General features: G+C 33.0%; 1 protein-coding gene across 4 annotated transcripts in view; it reads left to right on the top strand.

The window, feature by feature from the left end:
• The window catches only part of COP1 (COP1 E3 ubiquitin ligase), a 329,094-nt gene that overhangs the window by 210,720 nt on the left and 99,596 nt on the right, over window positions 1–18,778 (top strand). For all 4 annotated transcript variants that reach the window (XM_007480833.3, XM_007480832.3, XM_056815582.1 and 1 more), the window contains one exon: window positions 12,925–13,041. In XM_007480833.3, coding sequence (XP_007480895.2) covers window positions 12,925–13,041 — 117 coding nt within the window. The remainder of the gene's footprint in view (window positions 1–12,924; window positions 13,042–18,778) is intronic.

Here is an 18,778-nt window from a genome sequence, read left to right as displayed (position 1 = left end):
TTTTTCTTTAAGGTCAAAATAATGATTAGGTATCCTATGAGGGAGATAAGTAGAATGTAAAGTATATCCCTGTAGAATTCAATATAACTTATATAATTAACATCAAGGAGAAATTAATTTATTTGGCAAGTAACAAAAAATCATAATTTTGTAGTATTAATCATAGTTACTGTGTGCATAAAACATTGTTATTGTCTCTATGTATCTATTATGTAAAATATAATTGAACATACTTAGAAATATATAATATATGCACTTTACATTTACTAGGGTGGGACCAGGAAGAGGAGGCTGACCCATGATTTCATTCATTTTAGAGAAATTCTAGGATATAACTCTCATTTTCAATTGTCAACTACTTTCTAAGTTACAATCTTAAATTGTTGGCTGGGACACTTGAGAAATTAGCTGATTTTTTGTGTTCACAAAGCTAGTTTATGTTAAAGTTAGGACTTAAACTCAAATTATTCTACTCCTAGCCTTAGTTTCTCTCACTAGAAAGTGGTGAAATTATGATTAGATCCTGCACTTAAATGTTCTGACCCCTAGCATTGTGATTTTCCAATTAGTTCGTGGTTTTCCTTTTAAAAATAAAATTACTTAGAATTTAGAAGCTGAATGAAAGCTAAAGCATCTAGAGACTAATGAAAAGGAGTGAAGAATGAAATGTTCCCAACAAATAGTTTTTCCTTCTTTATTTAAAATAACGCTGGGGTGGAAGGGAGTAGGCAGGGCAGAGACAAAATGACTGAGTGAGGATTAGCATCTTTACCTCAGCAACTCCAAAACCTTTTCTACAATATCCTCGAAAACTGTTCTGATTAGCATAAGGGTTTGGTAGTGGCAACAGCAGAGAACACCCCATTGCCCAGGGATGGTAAGAAGAATGAATACCTGGGTAGAAAGAGATTCTATGAAACTCATATATATGACCACTGGGAGCAGGCATGGATGGGATCTAGAAGCTATTACTTGTTAAAACATTTACAGGACATAAGTGAGGCAACTATGGTCACAAGGCAGCATGGGCGTTATCAGTTTTATAGAGCAGAGAACACTGCACAGTCCTAATATTACATCACTTTGGAAGCACTGAAAATACTTAGTGTCCAGACTGAGCTGTTAGAGCAGCAGGGTGAAATAAAAGACAGAAGCTCAGGCCAGACATCTCTTCCCAGAGTTAACCAGATCTTAGCTATATTTTAAAACCCAAAGTTAAGAAGTAGGCTAAAAAAATGAGCAAAGAGAAAAAGAACATAACTATCAAAAGCTACTGTGGTGACAAGAGAAGCTCAAGACACAAACTCAGAAGAAGAAGACAACTAAATGAAAACCATTAGTAAGTAAAGCCTTAAAGAAAATACAGATTGAACACAAGCCGAACAAGCATTCCTAGGAGAGCTGACAAGAAATAAAAAAAGTCAACATTAAATTAAAAGGATATATATACTTTATAAATAAAGGATAATACCATAATCAAATTAGGAGATGACAAAATAAGTGTACTGGTCAGACTGATGGATAAGGAAAGAATTTATTTATTTATTTATTTATTTTTCTGTCATTTTTGTTCATTTAGAATATTTTTAAATGGTTACATGATTCACAATTTTTTCCCACCCCTCCTCTTTCCCCTCCTCCCAGAGATGACAAGCAATTCCCCTGTATAAGGGGTAGAAATTGAGAGTGGGTTTTATAAAAGGTTGGACTGGATTATTAAAGAATAGGATCGCCAGGAATTTAATTCCAAAGAGATTTATTTTTAACAATTTATTTATAAAATATAGAAAGAATGAAAGTAAGAAAATCTGAGTGAGGATAGGGTAAAATATCTAAACTACACACTAAGTATTTTGCTCCACCCCTGGCTCAACTCAGGCAGAGCTAGTTATTTCTTAGCCAGAGGGGCCTTGGCCTTGAGCCAAAGACCAGTTCATGCAGGGAGCCTCTCTCAAGAGCGTAGGTCTCTCCTGAGGCTAGTTCCTTCAGAAAATCCAAAAAGGAGTAACCCTTTTTTTTTACTCACCACATGTCAGTCCAAAGGGAGAGATTTAAGAACAGTCACAAGAAGTCCAAAGTCTCAGGTCCAGGAATCAGATACTTCACTAGCCTCCAACTTGAACTTAGAATTCTAGAAGAACTCCACACAGGAAATTGTAACTTCTTTTTAAAGACACTTATTTTTGCATCACTTTCTGTGACTACCTTCCATTTCACATGTACCAATTACACCTAATACTAATAGGATTGCCCAGGGAGCAGTCAGTTGATTCTGATTCATCACCCACTATTTCATACGTGGATCACAGACCTCCCCCACTCAAGTAAGTGGGGTATATATGGTTTTGGTGATTAAATTTAAAAATGGGCAGGTGAGAGTTAATTTTATCTTCCCAACTGGGTTATACATCTATCATTGTTCAAAACCTATTTCTAATGCAGCAGTAGTGTGATCTTTTAACATCAAAACCTCAATCACATCCCTATCAAACCACATAGTCAATCATATGTTTTTCTTCTGCATTTCTGCTCCCACAGTTCATTCTCTGCATATGGATAGTGTTCTTTCTTACAAGTTCCTCTGGACTGTCCTGGGTCATTGCATTGCTTTTAGAAGTCTGTTACATTTGATTATGCCATAATGTATCAGTTCCTGTGTACAATGTTCTCCTGGTTCTGCTCCTTTTGCTCTGCATCAATTCCTGGAGGTCTTTTCAGTTCACATGGAATTCCTGCAGTTCATCATTCCTTTCAGCACAATAGTATTCCATCACCATCAGATAACACAACTTGCTCAGTCATTCCCCAATCGAGGGACACATCTCATTTTCCAATTTTTTGCCACCTCAAAGAGCACTACTATATTTTTGTACAAGTCTTTTTTTCTTATTATCTCTTTGGGGTATAAACCCACCAGTCGTATGGCTGGATTAAAGGACAAATATTTGTTTAAAGCCCTTTGTGCATATTTCCAAATTGCCTTCTAGGACAGTTGGACCAATTCACAATTCCACCAGCAGTGTATTAGTGTCCCAATTTTGCCACATCCTCTCCAACATTTATCACTTTCCTTTGTTGCTATTTTGGCCATTCTGCTAGATGTGAGGTGGTGCCTCAATGTTGTTTTAATTTGTGTTTCTCTAACCAGGAGCGATTTAGAATGCTTTTTCATGTGCTTATTGATAGTTTTTATTTCTTTATGTGAAAACTGCCTACTTATGTCTAAGGGAAGAATTTATGACCAAACAATACATAGAAAACCTTATGTATTATGTAAAATAGATAACTTTTTTAGGTTTTCCACAAACAAAACCAATGCAACTAAGATTAGAATGAAAAAAATGAAAAAAAAATAGCAAGTGTCTTTTAAAAGGCTTAATTTCTCTCATATGTAGAAAACTGAATCAAATTTATAATAATATAAGTCATTCCACAATTGGTAAATGGTCAAAAGATGAGATCCTGGAGTTTCCAGATATCATATTAAAAAAATGTCCCAAATCATTTACTAATTAGTGAAATGCAACTTTAAACAACTCTGAAGTACTACCTCACATCTGTCAGATTGCAGATATGACAAAAGAGGAAAAATAATATATGTTGGAGGGGATATGAGAAAATTAGAATATTGGTATACTGTTGATGGAGTGGTGAACAGATACAACCATTCATCGAGAACAATTTGGAACCATGCCATAGGGTCATAAAATTGCATGCCCTTTCCCCAGCAATACCACTACTAGGTTTATATACCAAAATAATCAGACAAGGTAAAAGTATCTACTTACACAAAAATCTTTACAGCAACTTTTCTGGGGTGACCAATAATTAGAAACTGAAAAGATCTTCATCAAGTATTGAATGGCCAAACAAGTTATGGTATATAATTTTAATGTAATACTATTATGTTATAAGAAATTACAAAATGATCACCAAAAAAAAAAACAAAACAAAAAAAAAACAATTTTTATCCTTCATGAATTTTTTTCTTATGAGAGATGTGTCTTCTTTCACATGGTCTACATGGAAATCTATATTGCCTAATAGCACATGTATAACTTATATTAACTTTAGTCATGGAGAGAAGGAAGTAGAAGAATGGAGAGAACTCAAAATGCCAGAAGCAATTATTTAAAAATCCTTATCCACATATAATCTGAAAAAGTATAATATAGTTTTAAAAAATAAATGTTGGCTCAAACATGAATGAGAGCTTCAGTAGTGTTAACATAAAGACAGAACAGTTTTCTCAACAATAATATGATGAAAACTCAACTTTTCTAAGACCAGAAAGCAGTGGGGCCAGATAAGATTCATTAATATTAGTTTAAACATTTCACAAGGTTTTGCTAAAACATTTTAATTTAAAATGCATAAATTATTAACAAGGCATTTTAGCAACTTTTTTTTCCTGAACACCGATCCAGCTTTTCTTACCAGAAAACATAATATATCTTACTAAAAGATGTGAACAACAATGATCTATCCAAACATAGGCCAAATTACATATTCATGTATTTTATATAAAACAGTCACCCCCTTATATCACTAAGAAAAAGAAAATAGAGGACAGGGGAAAAACTACAAACCCTTAGAAGTAAACAATACATTGTCTTTGAAACAAAATGTATGTTTCAGAGTTCCGAGGATATAAAGAGCAATTTGATATCATTTGTTAAACACGTAGATCCAAAATATCATAACAAGCCTTTATGGCTTATTATATAGCCTTTGTTTCAATTTCCCTTTTATGTCTTATTCATAAACTACAAATATATAAAGTAAACTCAAGTATAATAAAAATTTCAAAGTTTTTGATGTCCAGATTAAAAAAAAAAATTGTTCTCTATTGAAAACATCCCTTTATCAGTATGAAGTAAGAATAATTTTTATAAAATTTAGAATCTTTTCAGGAGACTCTTAGACATGATTATGATTCTATATATCTTGAAACCCATTATCATTTCTCTTGAATATAACTATATCTTCCAAGTTAAAGAGGGTATTGATGTACATTGATGGCATTATTATATAGGGGCAGTTAATATGGCGTGGTTGGCTTGGCCTTGGAGTCAGGAAGACCTGAATTCAAATTTGTCCTGTGACAGCAGGCTTTAGCTTAGTTCTCAAAGGCAAATTGAAACAGTGGATGGTGGTGATTACAAATACTTGTTTTCCTCTAGTCAAGATACATGAAAAGCATTGACTGTGTGTCATTAAGGGAATTTGGAGCATTCCTAAAGTCAAAGTTCAATGAGATCATTTTTAAAGTTAAGACCTATACTGTATTGGTCTTGGCATACCAGTGTACATTTTGAATTGGAAAATAATCATAGATTTAGAAAGTATCCTAATAAAGTTCATTAATAATATTAATAGGATTCTGATCTTATTACTCTAAGCCAACAATGGAAAAATTAATACTACTTCAAATAAAGGGAAAAAAAAGAAATGACCCAATCACAATGGTATATAGTTATCCCTTTCACATCACAACTTTTCCAACTGAAATGTTTATATATCACAGATCAGCATTAGAAATTAAATTGTATTTTTTGGAAGGGTTTTGTAAAAGCCACAGATCACACAGAAAGCCAGCAGATGATATGGAAAAAGTTTAGAAACTCAGAAATACTTTAAAAATATGTATGGTAATATATAATATCAACATATTCTATCTTTTAATAACATATACACAGTTTCTTTTTTAAAAGTTAAATAAATGAAACAAAGTAAATAAAAAGTTAGTTTTCTAGAAAAAACACGAAAGCCAGCAACAACACACAAAGACTAGAAATGTAGGACTGTTTTAAGAAGTTTTGTAACTGATAAATGCATATAAGATAATAGAAATACCTCATAAAAGAAAAATAAAAAACTTCATAATTCTTTTGTAAGAAGTGAGGGCCAAACAATTTTACTCAATTTTTCCAGATTTCTGGGATGTGTAGGAATGATTATAGAGAGTTGAATTTTGATAAGAGCAAGTTTGAGAGGATTGGAAATTATCTCCAACGTGCTGGGCTCAAACCCGGAACCCTGGAGAGAATTCTGGAATGCAGGGAACTGAGGAGGAAGAACTTTGAGAGGAAAACTGCCACTTGGTGTTCCTGAGCTTTCCTGGGCTACCTTACCTTAACCTGTTGGTAGAAGTTTGGGGGTTCTTTTTCAACTGGAAAGCATTTTAAGGAAGATCTAGTCATACCTGTTGTGTTTACCAACTATTCTGAAGTTTTATCTGAAGATCCTCTCTATTTGACTCTGGGGTTTTACCACAGAGTTAGACCCAGCTTTGGGTGGACTCAACCATCTTGAGGGCTCTCTTAGGAGATTTTAGAGACAACTTCTTAGAGAAACAGCATAATTAGAGACTGAGGATTATAGCCAGGTAGTTTAGTGAGCTTTTGGGGAAAACCTAGGTAGAAACAAGGAGCTGGTAGAGTAGCCACAAGAACAGAAGTGTTCTTCATGAGAGGGACTTAGATTGGTTGAGTGAAGTATAAGAAATCAGAATCAGGGTATCGTTTAATCCTCACAATCTACCTTGATTTCTAATAAATATAGATACTGTTTTCTTATAAAATAGTCTCCAAGGATTTTATGCACATTGGTCCAGTGGAGTAGAAGTGAACTTTGCTTCCTTTCACTAAAAGGAAATTGTGATACTTATCAACAGCCAAATAAGTATCCAGACTAGTTCCATAGTATGAATAACACCATCTATCCACTTCATTCCTTTAATTAGGGACATTATTTCTTCAGGTGCTCCACCCCTAATCCTCCTGTATTATAGAAAGGATACTTGCATCTGAAATTTTCTAGAAATTCTTTTAGAACATACCAACTTCACTTTATCAAGCAATAGTAGTGACTGATCCTTCTACTTCCTTTTATTACTATAAAATTATATATTTGTAAAACACTTTGAAAACCTTAAAGCTCTATATGTTACTATAGATGTTAACTGTTAGATATATGAATTAAGAGTTTATGATGATAATTGAGGACAATATCATTACCAAAAATTACAGATTTATAATTAAGAGGCTTGGACTCCCAGAAGTTGATTTTGCAAAAAATAAGACATTTCACAACACTTAGTACAGCTTGAAAAAAACATAGCACCTACTGAATATGTAGTAGATATTGAAACTTGATGAATTATAGTGGGGGGGAGGGGGATTTTTTGAGAGGTTGCACCAGAAAGCAAGCCAGGGAAAAGACTGAATTTTGAGCCCCTCCCCTCCACTACTTCCTGTTCCTTTTCAGCTGTCTGGGAAATGGTCTTCTCACAGATTGTAAGATTTTAAATATTTTCCCCCTAATAATCAAATCCCACAACCAGTCCTTTAACTAAAGGGATTTTTATTCTTTGGGGAGAAGGGATAAGAAGAAGTTAGGGGAAGGGAAGAGGGAAATTAGGTTCTCCCTAATCTCTAAGTTATCTTGTTGATTGAAGATTTGAAATATAGTCAGTTAAGAAACAGAATTATTTTCTGTTTGATGTAATGCCTAAGGGTAGATATTCACAACACTGCTGACAAAGTCTCTGGGCTAAATCAAATTTCTCTGTAGCTCACAATCTATGTAGAAGGCCGTGGCTAGAGAGGATATGAAGAAGTCTGTCTTCCACCTTCTAGTCAAACAACCAGAGGAGGAATTGAATTCTCAGCCAGCTAAAGCTGCTTAACTGCTAACTTCAAGGTTCCATTGGTGTTCCAAAGTTTTGAGCTCCTTGCATTTTTTTCTGCAGATCCATTTGTCATAGCCCAATATCTTCATTTATAAATACTAGCATGATAACACATGGTGGCTATAAGTATGCATCAGGTGCTTGCTATATTTTTAAAAATTTAATTTATTTTTTTATTAATTAGGTATCTACATTAAAATTTCCAGGTATTTCCGTCACTCCTTCCTATACTAGAGAAAGCATCATTTGACTCAAAAAAAAAAAAAAACCCAAACCCAAAAAAGGTATATGTAAACTATGTCTTCCAGGTTTCTATTTATCATGAAAGACAGTTTACATATACTTTTTTTTTACATATATGTTATTTCTCTGGAGGTGGATTTTCACAAGTTATTCATCAAACATTAGTTCTTTACCTATTTATAATGTTCTCTTGGTTCTATTCATTTCAATTTTCATAATATCATTTAGGTCTTTCAGTGTATTTTTTAACTCAAACTTCTCATCTCTTATGTCATGATAGCATTACATTAGTCATATTCCGAAATGTGTTTAGCCATTCCCCAATTAATGAACATCCCTTCAGTTTCCAGTTCTTTGCCACCACAAAGGGAACAGCTATAAACATTTCAGAACATATAGGTTCTTTTCCTTCTCCAATCATTCTAATCATTTTTTAAAGCAAACCTATCAATTTTTTTCCTGAGTCTGAGGGTATACACAGTTTTATAACTGGGCATAATTTCAAATTATTCTTCAAAATGCTTGGCCTAGATTATCGATCCACCAATAGTATATTAGTTTCTTCATTTTCCTACATTCCTTCCAATGTTTTTTATTTTGTCTTATTAGCCAATCCGATTAGTCCGATTAGTGTGAGATGACATCACATAATTGTTTTGATTTGCATTTACCTATTCAGTGATGATTTAGAGCATTTTTTTCATGACTATATATGGCTTTGATTTCTTCATCAAAAAACTGTTTACATCTTCTGACTATTTATCAATTAGGAAATGGCCCATAAAGTTTCCTGTCTTTAATAACTAACAGTTGAAATATACCTAAGCTGAAAATATTGACTTGAAATGTTATTTATAGCCACCTATTCTTAACATCTATCCATAATACTTAAGAATATTAAATTCTTATAATCTTTGAACACCATGGAGTGAAAAGGTTTCAAAATATGGTTATTCATATAAAATACATTCCCATCATCCTTTTTCCAAATATGAAAGATGTCTTTAGGGAGCTTATAGAAACTCAATTTATGTCTCACTACTTCTATTTAATTAGAAGAAATATTTAATTCATTCACCTGTACAAAAGGCTGCAACACAGCAATGCATACCAAGACTTTTTATCGCAACTCAAGAATAAATAATAAATAGAATATAATAATTTTGGCAACAAAAAAAAATCATGTGATTTATCTAGCATTTTATATATAAATTATCTCATTGGATCCACAGGATTTTCATTGGTAAAGTACCATACAGATCATATAGTTCAAATTGAAATCCAGCTAAATTAAGTGACTTTTGTAAAGTCACACATAGTATTTTTACAAATGTGGAGAATGTTTCACAAAGATGGAAATCATTTTATGTATATTATATGCCTATTAACAGGTGAATATACTAACGAACTTAGGTCTTCTGTCTCTCAATCCAGATTTCTTTCTACTGCATCCAAGTCTCTTCCAACTAAATGTCCATTTTATCAGTTTTCAGTCAGTATAACAATTTACTAAAGTAATTTGGACTGTTGCTTTTACCCTTTAAAACTTTTTCCTAATTTATAGAATCTTTGTTTCCAGTGATGATAAACCTTAATGTTATGAGTAGTTGCACTTGAGGGACCAGACTATTTTCAAGGTAATAAAAACATATTAAACTTTTCAGTGTTATATTTCTTCATTTGTTAGATTACTTAGTTATGTCTTATAAAACTTTTATCTTCTCTATGTACTATTAGACCTTAGATCTTAAATAAATTTGGTCTGACATCAGTCCATATGAACAAAATAAATCCAGTAATGTTGCTAGCTAAGAAATGGCAGTCCTTTAATGCTAATACATTTTGATTTCTTATTACTGCACTTTCAAGAAAGGAATGTAATTTTCACATATACTGAGATTAGGTTAAACGTTAGCTGGTTAAGTAGTGTTAAAAGTTTAAAATTATTTTTATACTTACCAAGGAAAAACCTTCCCATGTACACATAGCTTAGTAGACACAATTATTAATGCTTTCTCTGAAATGAAAAATTAAATTTTCATGAAATATTTAAACTCTACAATTTCTGCTGTCCCCTAAAATGTTTTTAAAACTCATTTTAAAGAAAGTCATTAGGGTTACTTTAAATGCATTTGACATTCATAGGGTAATTCCTTTCTGAAAATTTTATAATATAGAGACTTAAATTGCTTTTAATAGATTCTATTTTACTTTTTAATTCTTATCAGGTTCATGACTTTCTTATGCAATTAAATGTTGTAAGTCTCTATATAAACAATCAAACTTTTCATTATCTTGTTCTCCATTCATGCTGTGCATTATCTTCCAAATATTATAAGCATGTATTTGCATGTTAAAAAAAGCTGTCATCCTGTGGTTGATTAAAAAGAACAGGATATTATAAGCTAGTTGAACAGTTTGACTAATGTTTCTTATGTGCTTTAGCTATAATGTGTGCCAAATCTTTTGGAAGTGGCCACCAGAATACCAGATATAGTGATACCCATCAAATGATCACCCAATTTTTTCTTAACAAAGGAGTATTTAATAGATGATATCAAGCACATGGACTATAGGAAGGAATTCCTAGCTTTATATGAAGAAATACATCTAAAGTTACTGTTACATACTATAATTTGAATTTTGAAAGACCAAATTATTGCCAACAGTAATTCCATCGATAGTTCAAACAAATGTGTGTGTGTGTGGGGGGGGGAGAGAATGTTAGGGTGATGTTAAATGAGGGTTCTTAACAGCAAAAGGTAGCAAAAAATGAAAGAGTTTTTATCATATATTGGAAATGGGTCTCCCCTATGGTCTTAAAAATATGAATTGAGAAGTCATATCTTTTTTGCAAAATATGACCAGTCAGTTAAATGTTTTAAATAGAAGAATACAGGAGCTCTTAAGAAAAAAGTAGATAACATTTAAAAGTATATGTAGGGTATTAATCAGAATTATTTCAGTAGAATTCCACAAACATTAATTGCTTACTTGATAGTAAGTTTTTGAAATATGCAATTACATGATTTTGGGTTTCTCAAGCAATTTATTCCTTTTTGTTAATCTGCTGTACTTGGCGATACCTAGTCTTGTGTCTAAAGCTTCGCTCTCATCATGAACACCATTCTCATTTCACTTCATTTCATTCTCCCTTTCAGAACATCTATATTTAATGTCTCATCAGCATTTCACCTGTCCCAGTCTTTATATTTTGTCCCACAGAAATCTTCCTCAATGTTACCATTAAAACCTTAAGGATTTGTTGATTCATTCCTCTGTCTTCTATCTGTTCAGTATTTTTGTCTTAGACACATATAACTTCTCCTATATATTCATTCATTTATTTATTTGTTTGTTTGTTTGTTTATTTATTTATTTAGATGTCCAGAGTAGACTTTTTGGTCATTCCTGATACATATTCCATAATTTTCTTCCTCCTTACTTTCTATGTTTAATTTATGATTTTGAACCTCTTTTATGTTCTTATGAGGGGATATTTTATAATATAATCACTTGTGGAGATGATTTACTCCAATTAGATTATAAAGTCTATGAAGGTGGGCCAAGTGTCTTATCTGAACTTTTTAATCTTTGTTATCTGTATATAGTAAATACTTCATAAATAACTTGAATTTAATTGAATAATTTATATCTTGTTGATGCAGTGGTTTAACTTCTTTGTTTAGAAAAGGGTTTTAAAGATTCCTTTGTTAGACTATGGAAGTTATGTTTTTGATTGCTTAAAATAAAGTCCGTAGGAATATAAAGGAAATTATATTACATTGCAGTTATCATTTTATCTCTGTTACTAGCTTTCAACGATTGCTGATTCCTAGTTAAGAAACCCAGCTGTTAAAATCGAAATATACAGAAAAATAGTTATGGATTTGATAATTGTTTGGGTTAATTAGCTTTGCTTTTACTCAGTGACTAAACAAATCCCTTATCTTAGAAACTTTTCATACCTCTTTCATTAAGTGTGTCATATTTACTAACAAAACCAGAATTCAGGACCTAATTTGTATTGTAAAGCTTTATCAGAGAAAGTATGTAGCCTATAAAAGCAAGCAAGATAAACTCCTCAGGATGATTTTTTAGATGATTGAGACTAGCTATCAAAGAAAAAGAGGTGGGTTTTTTGTTTATTTGTTTTTGAATAGAAGCACTGACTATTTTGCCTGACCTGTTGAATTCATTAGTTTACTCTTCTTACACATTCTCTTTCACCCTCACTTTCATCACTCTTTGATCTTAGCCTTATGATTTCTTTTTATAAACTCTTATCTTCTGTCTTAGAATCAATACTGAGTTATTGGTTCCTAGTCAGAAATGTGGTAAGGGCTAGGTATTTGGAGGTCAAGTGATTTGCCCACAGTCACATAGCTAGTAGGCCAGATTTGAACCTAGAACCTCCCATTTGCAAGCCTGGTTTTCTATTCACTGAGCCACCTAGTTATCATTTCATCCTGGATTGGCTATTCTTCTTGTGCTCTAATATTTTTGGTTTTTGTAGGCCATAAAATTTTAAGATTAACTCTTTCAAAAGAATAGATTATTTGTTTTAAACTGGGGATAAATAAATCTCAACCACATAGTTTTAAGCATGCTAAAATTATTTGTGCAGCTTTCTGTAAAAAAGTTGAAAAATCTATGGGATTTTAAATTAAGTAATATAAAAAGAAATGTTCCTAGCATCTTGTTCTTTCAATTCAATCTCATCTGTAGATAGCAGATGCTACCTTTTAATATCCACTGATTGTTCAACTCTTTTGATTCTGACAATAAAACTAAAATGTACTTTTGTTCAAACATATTATTTTTTGCATTCATTCAATTTGAAAGCATATGGTCATATTTTATAAACTATTTTCAGTTCCCAAAAGAATATATTAATAACAGTAATCAGATTTTCCAGATTGTAAAAGCATTACTAAATGTATTAATCTGCCTTTCCCTCCTCTCTTTTGTATTTTTTCTGCCCATAGTGAAACTGTGGTCTACCAATTTGGACAATTCAGTGGCGAGTATTGAGGCAAAGGCTAATGTGTGTTGTGTCAAATTCAGCCCTTCTTCTAGGTACCATTTGGCTTTTGGCTGTGCAGGTGAGTAGTCATGGATACCTATAGTTTTTGTACTGTTTTGGGTGGGTTGTGTGGTAGGAAGATGGGTAAGAAATAGAAACAAAACATATGCCTCATTAATTTTGAGTCCCATTTAAAATACTGATAGATTCTATACTGGAGATATCTACAAACTTATTTTACATAGTTAAAAAGTATACATCATGGTGTCCAACCATCATGATTCTAATTTTTAAATATATGTCTTATTTATTTAATTGCTCTTGAAGATCCTGGCAGTGTATTCTTGATGCTCTGCATATTTTTCATATCCCCTTGAGTAATTTGATAATCAACCAAGTAAGTAACTAATAAAGACATTCAAAATACTTTAATTTGGATCATTAGATTATAGAATTTATAATCTTCAGGAGACTATCTGGAGATATAAAAATCCTTAGTGATACAGTTTAACCATAGCATTTTTCTGATAACAAAAACAAATTCCAGAGAAGGGTACCTTCCCTGGGTATCAAGGTGATAAGTTACAGAGCAAGGTTTCAAACTCAGATATGGGGTAGTGGAAAAAGATAGCTTAGGATAAAATGTCTAGGGATTTTTTTTTTTCAGTATAGTATTAAGTGAGGATCTTAGCTAAAAGGAAGAAGGAAAAAGAGAAGTTTCTTTGGGACAAGCTAATATAAAATAAAATTTGAATAGTCACTTTCTTGAGTATGAAAGAGAAAATCAAGAATTGGGCAACCAAGATTGTCACTTACTATCAAGAATCCAGTTTAGATGAAATAACATTTCCTTTCAACTTTTACTCATAGCACCTGGTCTTGCCCTTTAGGGACAGATGGAATAACTGTAGTCCACCTGCTTTTTGATGGTGCTGGATTCAAGAACCTACTGCATTTCCCAACCTCAATTCCAATCCCAGTCCCAGGGCCGAAAGGAAAATTACCACTTTCAGCACAGAGTCCAGGTTATATTTCTGATGTGGAAAAGTGGTGGAGTAGAGAACACTGGTCTCAAATCTAACACACTTTTGGCAGAAAACAGTCATGGTAGGCCCTAATGGTGTAGCACAGGAAATACAGGCTGTGCCTTGGGGGTGCTGTTTGCATTGGCAGAGGTAGTGGTAGTTTTAGAAGCTCTTAGCCTATGGATGAGCAAGTATGGCTTTGCAGAGGATCTAGTCATAGTCCCATGGCCAGGAGGAATGCTAGCACTGGTTGCTACAGAGGAACAAGGTAGCTAGCTGGGTAAAAATCAGAGCACAGGCTGGGAAAGCAGTGACCACACCCCTCTTTAGAACATCACCTTAGAAGCACCAAAAATCTACATACCTATAGAACCAGCTCTAAAAATAGCAAAGCCTGGAGCTTAGGACAGTGCCCTAGGAGCAGCATCCAACTTTAATAGAAAGTGAAAAGTCCACAGGAAACAACATAAAAAATCCTTGACTATAGAGAGCTAGATAGATGTAGACAAACTCAGAAGACACCAAAGACAAATATTTCTGGACAAACCTTTGAAGAAAAATATGAATTTGACCTAGGCCCCAAAAATAATTTCTGGAGGAACTATAAAAATCAAATAACAGAGGAAGAGGAATAATTGGAGAAAAAAATGAAAGCAATGCAAGAGAATTATTAAAAGCACCAGCTTACTAAAAGAGACACAAAAAATATTGAAGAAAATAAAAATCTTTTAAAAAAAAGAATGTCAAAGTATAAAAAAGGCACAAAAATTCACTGAAGAATGTCTTTAAAAGCAGAATTGGTTAAATGGAAAAAAGGGTACAAAAATTCACTGGTAAAAACAAAATAAAACAAAACAAAAACTTTTAAGAAATAGAATTGCCCAAATGAGAAAAGAGACATAAAAACTGACTGAAGAAAACAATTACCTAAAAATTAGAATTGGACAAATTAAGGAAAATATGAAACACCTCATCAGAAAAAGAACCATCCTGGAAAACATATTGAGGATAGATGATTTTAAGAATGATTGGAGCAAGAACAGTTAGTTGGCTCAGTGGAATGGGAATGAGTCCTATAAATGGAAGATCCTGTGTTCAGATCTGTTTTCAGACACTTACTAGCTGTGTGACCATGGGCAAGTCACTTAATCCACATTGCCTACGCCTTACTATTTTTCTGCTTTGGTTACAATACACAGTCTTGTTTCTATGATGTGTAAAAATGGAGATTTGAACCCCAGACTTCAATCCCCAGAAATCCTTGGCAGTTCCCAGAATTCCCTATAATATCACCTGAATTCCCACCTGGGTGGAGAACAAAAATTGTATTGAAACTGACTATACTGCCTACTTGGGCCCTCTGCTTCCGCTTCTAAGCACATACATCTCTCAAGATGTAGAGTAAGTGGCTATGAATGGGCTTTTCAGCCCTCCTAGACACATGCTTTCTTATTTTGTATTTTCTTTATTTCTTAATTCTAATAATCTTTAATAAACCTCTAAAAATATAATGCTTTTATTTAATTTTTACAGATGGAAGATGAGGATTTAAAAAAGGGGAAAAAAGAAATTATTGGAGGAAAAGACAAGACTCTTTTTAAAAGTCTAGACATCATATATTAAGAAATTATCAAGGAAAATTTCCTGATATTCTAGAACCAAAGGGTAAAATCGAAAATTTAAATGTCCAATGATCACCTTCTGAAAGTGATGGTGAACTGAAAAATCCCAGGAATACTATAGCCTAATTCCAAAGCTCAGAAGTCAAGGAGAAAATGTTAAAAACAAAGAGGAAAAAGAATAATTCAAATATTGTGGAGTCATAGGCAGCATCATATAAGATCTTAAAGCTTCTTTCTTAAATTATCTGAAGGCTTGACATTTGATATTCTGGAGAACAGAGGAATTAGGATTATAACAAAGAACAACCTACCCTACAAAACAGAATTATCTTTCATTGGAAAAAAGCAGGGGTAGCAATCATATTAAAATGAAAGAAAAAATAGACCTAATCAAAGAGGTTAGCAGAGAAATTACATTTTGTTAAAAAGTTCACAAGACAATGAAGTAATATAAATAGTATACATATATGCATCAAATAACGCATCATGCAAATTCTTAAAGAAAGTGTTACATGAATTACAGGAGGAAATAGTAAAACTAAGTAGTAGCATATAATGTCAATAGTAAATGATATATGGACAAACATTTTTTATGTGTTAGGGCATTAAAACCTCACTACCAAATACAGAAAAGCAAATATTTTAAATGAATATTTTTTATACCACAATGCAATTGAAATTACATTCAATAAATGAAAGGCTATCAAAACAGATTAAAAGTTAATTTGAAACCTAACATGTTTATCATAAAGAGTAAGTGGGTCAAAGAAAAAATCATAGAAACAAATAATTTTATTGAATAGAATAACAAAATGCCAGAGATGCGGTCAAACCAATACTTGGGGAAATGTTTTTTATATCTAAACAATGAAATAAAAAAATATGATGGAAGATGTCTTAGGAGTACCATTTCTTAAACAATTAAAGCAATAAACATCAAAATGATCTAATACTGACTAAAAATAAATGGTGGATCAGTGGAATAGATTGGATACACAGGACACAATAGTAAATGGCCTATCAATATAGTGTTTTAGAAACCCCCAAATCTAAGATTTTTAGACAAGATCTCATTATTTGACAAAAGTTACCAGAAAAACTATACAGCAGTTTGGCCAAAACTAGATACAGACCAATATCTCACTCTGTACTGAAATAAAGGCAAAATGGGTGTCATATCATATTAAGGAACCATGGAATATTTTAACTCATCAGACTTATGGATAAGGGGAGACTTCATTACCAAAGAATAAAGGGAGATTACTACAGGTTGTAAAATAGATAATTTTTTTCTGTTTAAGTTTGTGTGCTCATTATATTTCCTATTTATCTCCCTCTCCCTTTCTCCTTTCCTCCCATTCCTGCACTAGAGAAAGCACCTGTCAGTTACCCCCTTGCTTCCCAACCTGGGAAGTAGACATTGATAGTTGTTCTTTAAACAGTATTTCTGTTACCATATATAATGTCCTCTTGGTTCTGCTCATTTTACTCTTCATATTTTCATTTAGGTTTTTCTGTGTTTTTAAAAAATTAACTTGTTCATCATTTCTTACTATACAGTAGTATTCTATCACATCTATATGCCATTTTAGCAGCTTTTTATGTGATATCAAAGAATTGGAAATTAAGGTAATGCCCATTAATTGGGAAATGATTAAAAGGAAAATTTAAAGTGTATGAAATTTAAGAGACTTTGTACAAACCCAATGCAGCCAAGATTAAAAAAGGAAGAGAGAATCTAAAGCATTTAACCACAGTTCTTTATATACCCAAATATACATAGTAGTGACTAGCTTTTTAAAAACTGACTTCAGAATCATGTGACAAACAAGATCAAAGATTAAACATATCTTCATCACCTCTCAAATCTATCCAAAAAGGAATTTATATGCATGTTATGAAGCAATTTCAGCTATTTTCATCTTCTAGAACAGTGTTGGTGAAGCTTTTAGAGATCACATGCCCAAACTGCACCTTCAAACTGCCTGTGAGCCTCTATATTACCCCCAGACAAAAGAGGGAGGAATTGCCCACATCTGGCTGATGGCCAGAGGGGAGGGGCATGTGGAGACCCAGAGGGGAACACATTTTCACCAAGATGCCTCTAGGACATCCAGAATCCTTACAGAATAACAATTCTTTGAACAAACAACAGTTTACTCAGTTGCCCCATACAGTCTCACTCAGTGTCCCACTCTCACTCTACATACACTAACAGAATTTAGTCCTACTCATGTTTTCCTCTTTCCCTGCAACAGTATTGGGAAACTAAAAGTTGAAGTTTATTTAGATTTGGCCAACAGGATAGTAGAACTCTGCTACAGCAGAGCTTAGTCAAAGAATTGAGTAATAGGTGTAAGTAGAGCAAGATATGCATGCTTGACTGTGTGGCGATCCTCTAAACCTGACAGGTAGTGGTCAGCATCCAGTTGTGAGTAGCTCCGCTCTTCCAGAAGTAATTTGGGGGAAAATCTCGGGCCAGTGATCTATGAATTGCTTTGTGTGGGTAGAGACTGAGTTGATTTTGAGGTCTAACCCCCAGAGAAATTACAGTACCTAGAGGAAGAGTTCTGTGAGTGATATGTAGCCACCTCCCCCCCCCCAAAAAAAAAAAACACTGAAATTACCCAAACTCTCAAGAAGAGTAAAACTCAAATGAAGACTTTTAGTATAAACAGATAAACCAGGGAAAATACTGATACAAAAGGGAAGATGGCCTCAATATCAGGTAAAATATCTAGCTTTTTATAAAAAAAAGTATTGTAAGTTAAAGGAACATCAATATCTCATGAGCATGAGGACCCTGTGGATTCCTAAGGGAGAATGGAACTGAAAACAAATTGTGAGAGCCGAATATATGACCAGCAGAAATAACTGGCAGAACAGAAAATTTCAAATAAAACGTGACAGTTTTCACCAAAGAAAAAACAGGACTAGTATTGAAATGCAAATAAACATAAGAAGGATAATCTATGAGAAGCTGATAAAAATTATATTAAAAGAAATCATGCCCTGTAGTATAAGCAAAGCATATTGATCTTGAAGACTGTGTGTGTATGTATGTATGTATGTATGTATGTATGTATGTATAGTTTAAGGATAATGCTTCTCTCTGCTGAGCTCTACAGGTCTGAACACAGAAAACAAAATTTTAATCAAAAGAAACTAC

This window comes from Monodelphis domestica, chromosome 2, assembly GCF_027887165.1.
Source record: "Monodelphis domestica isolate mMonDom1 chromosome 2, mMonDom1.pri, whole genome shotgun sequence".
Classification (NCBI taxonomy): Eukaryota; Metazoa; Chordata; class Mammalia; order Didelphimorphia; family Didelphidae; genus Monodelphis; species Monodelphis domestica.
Note: the sequence above shows the minus strand (reverse complement) of the source record. Positions and strands in the feature narration are given on the sequence as shown.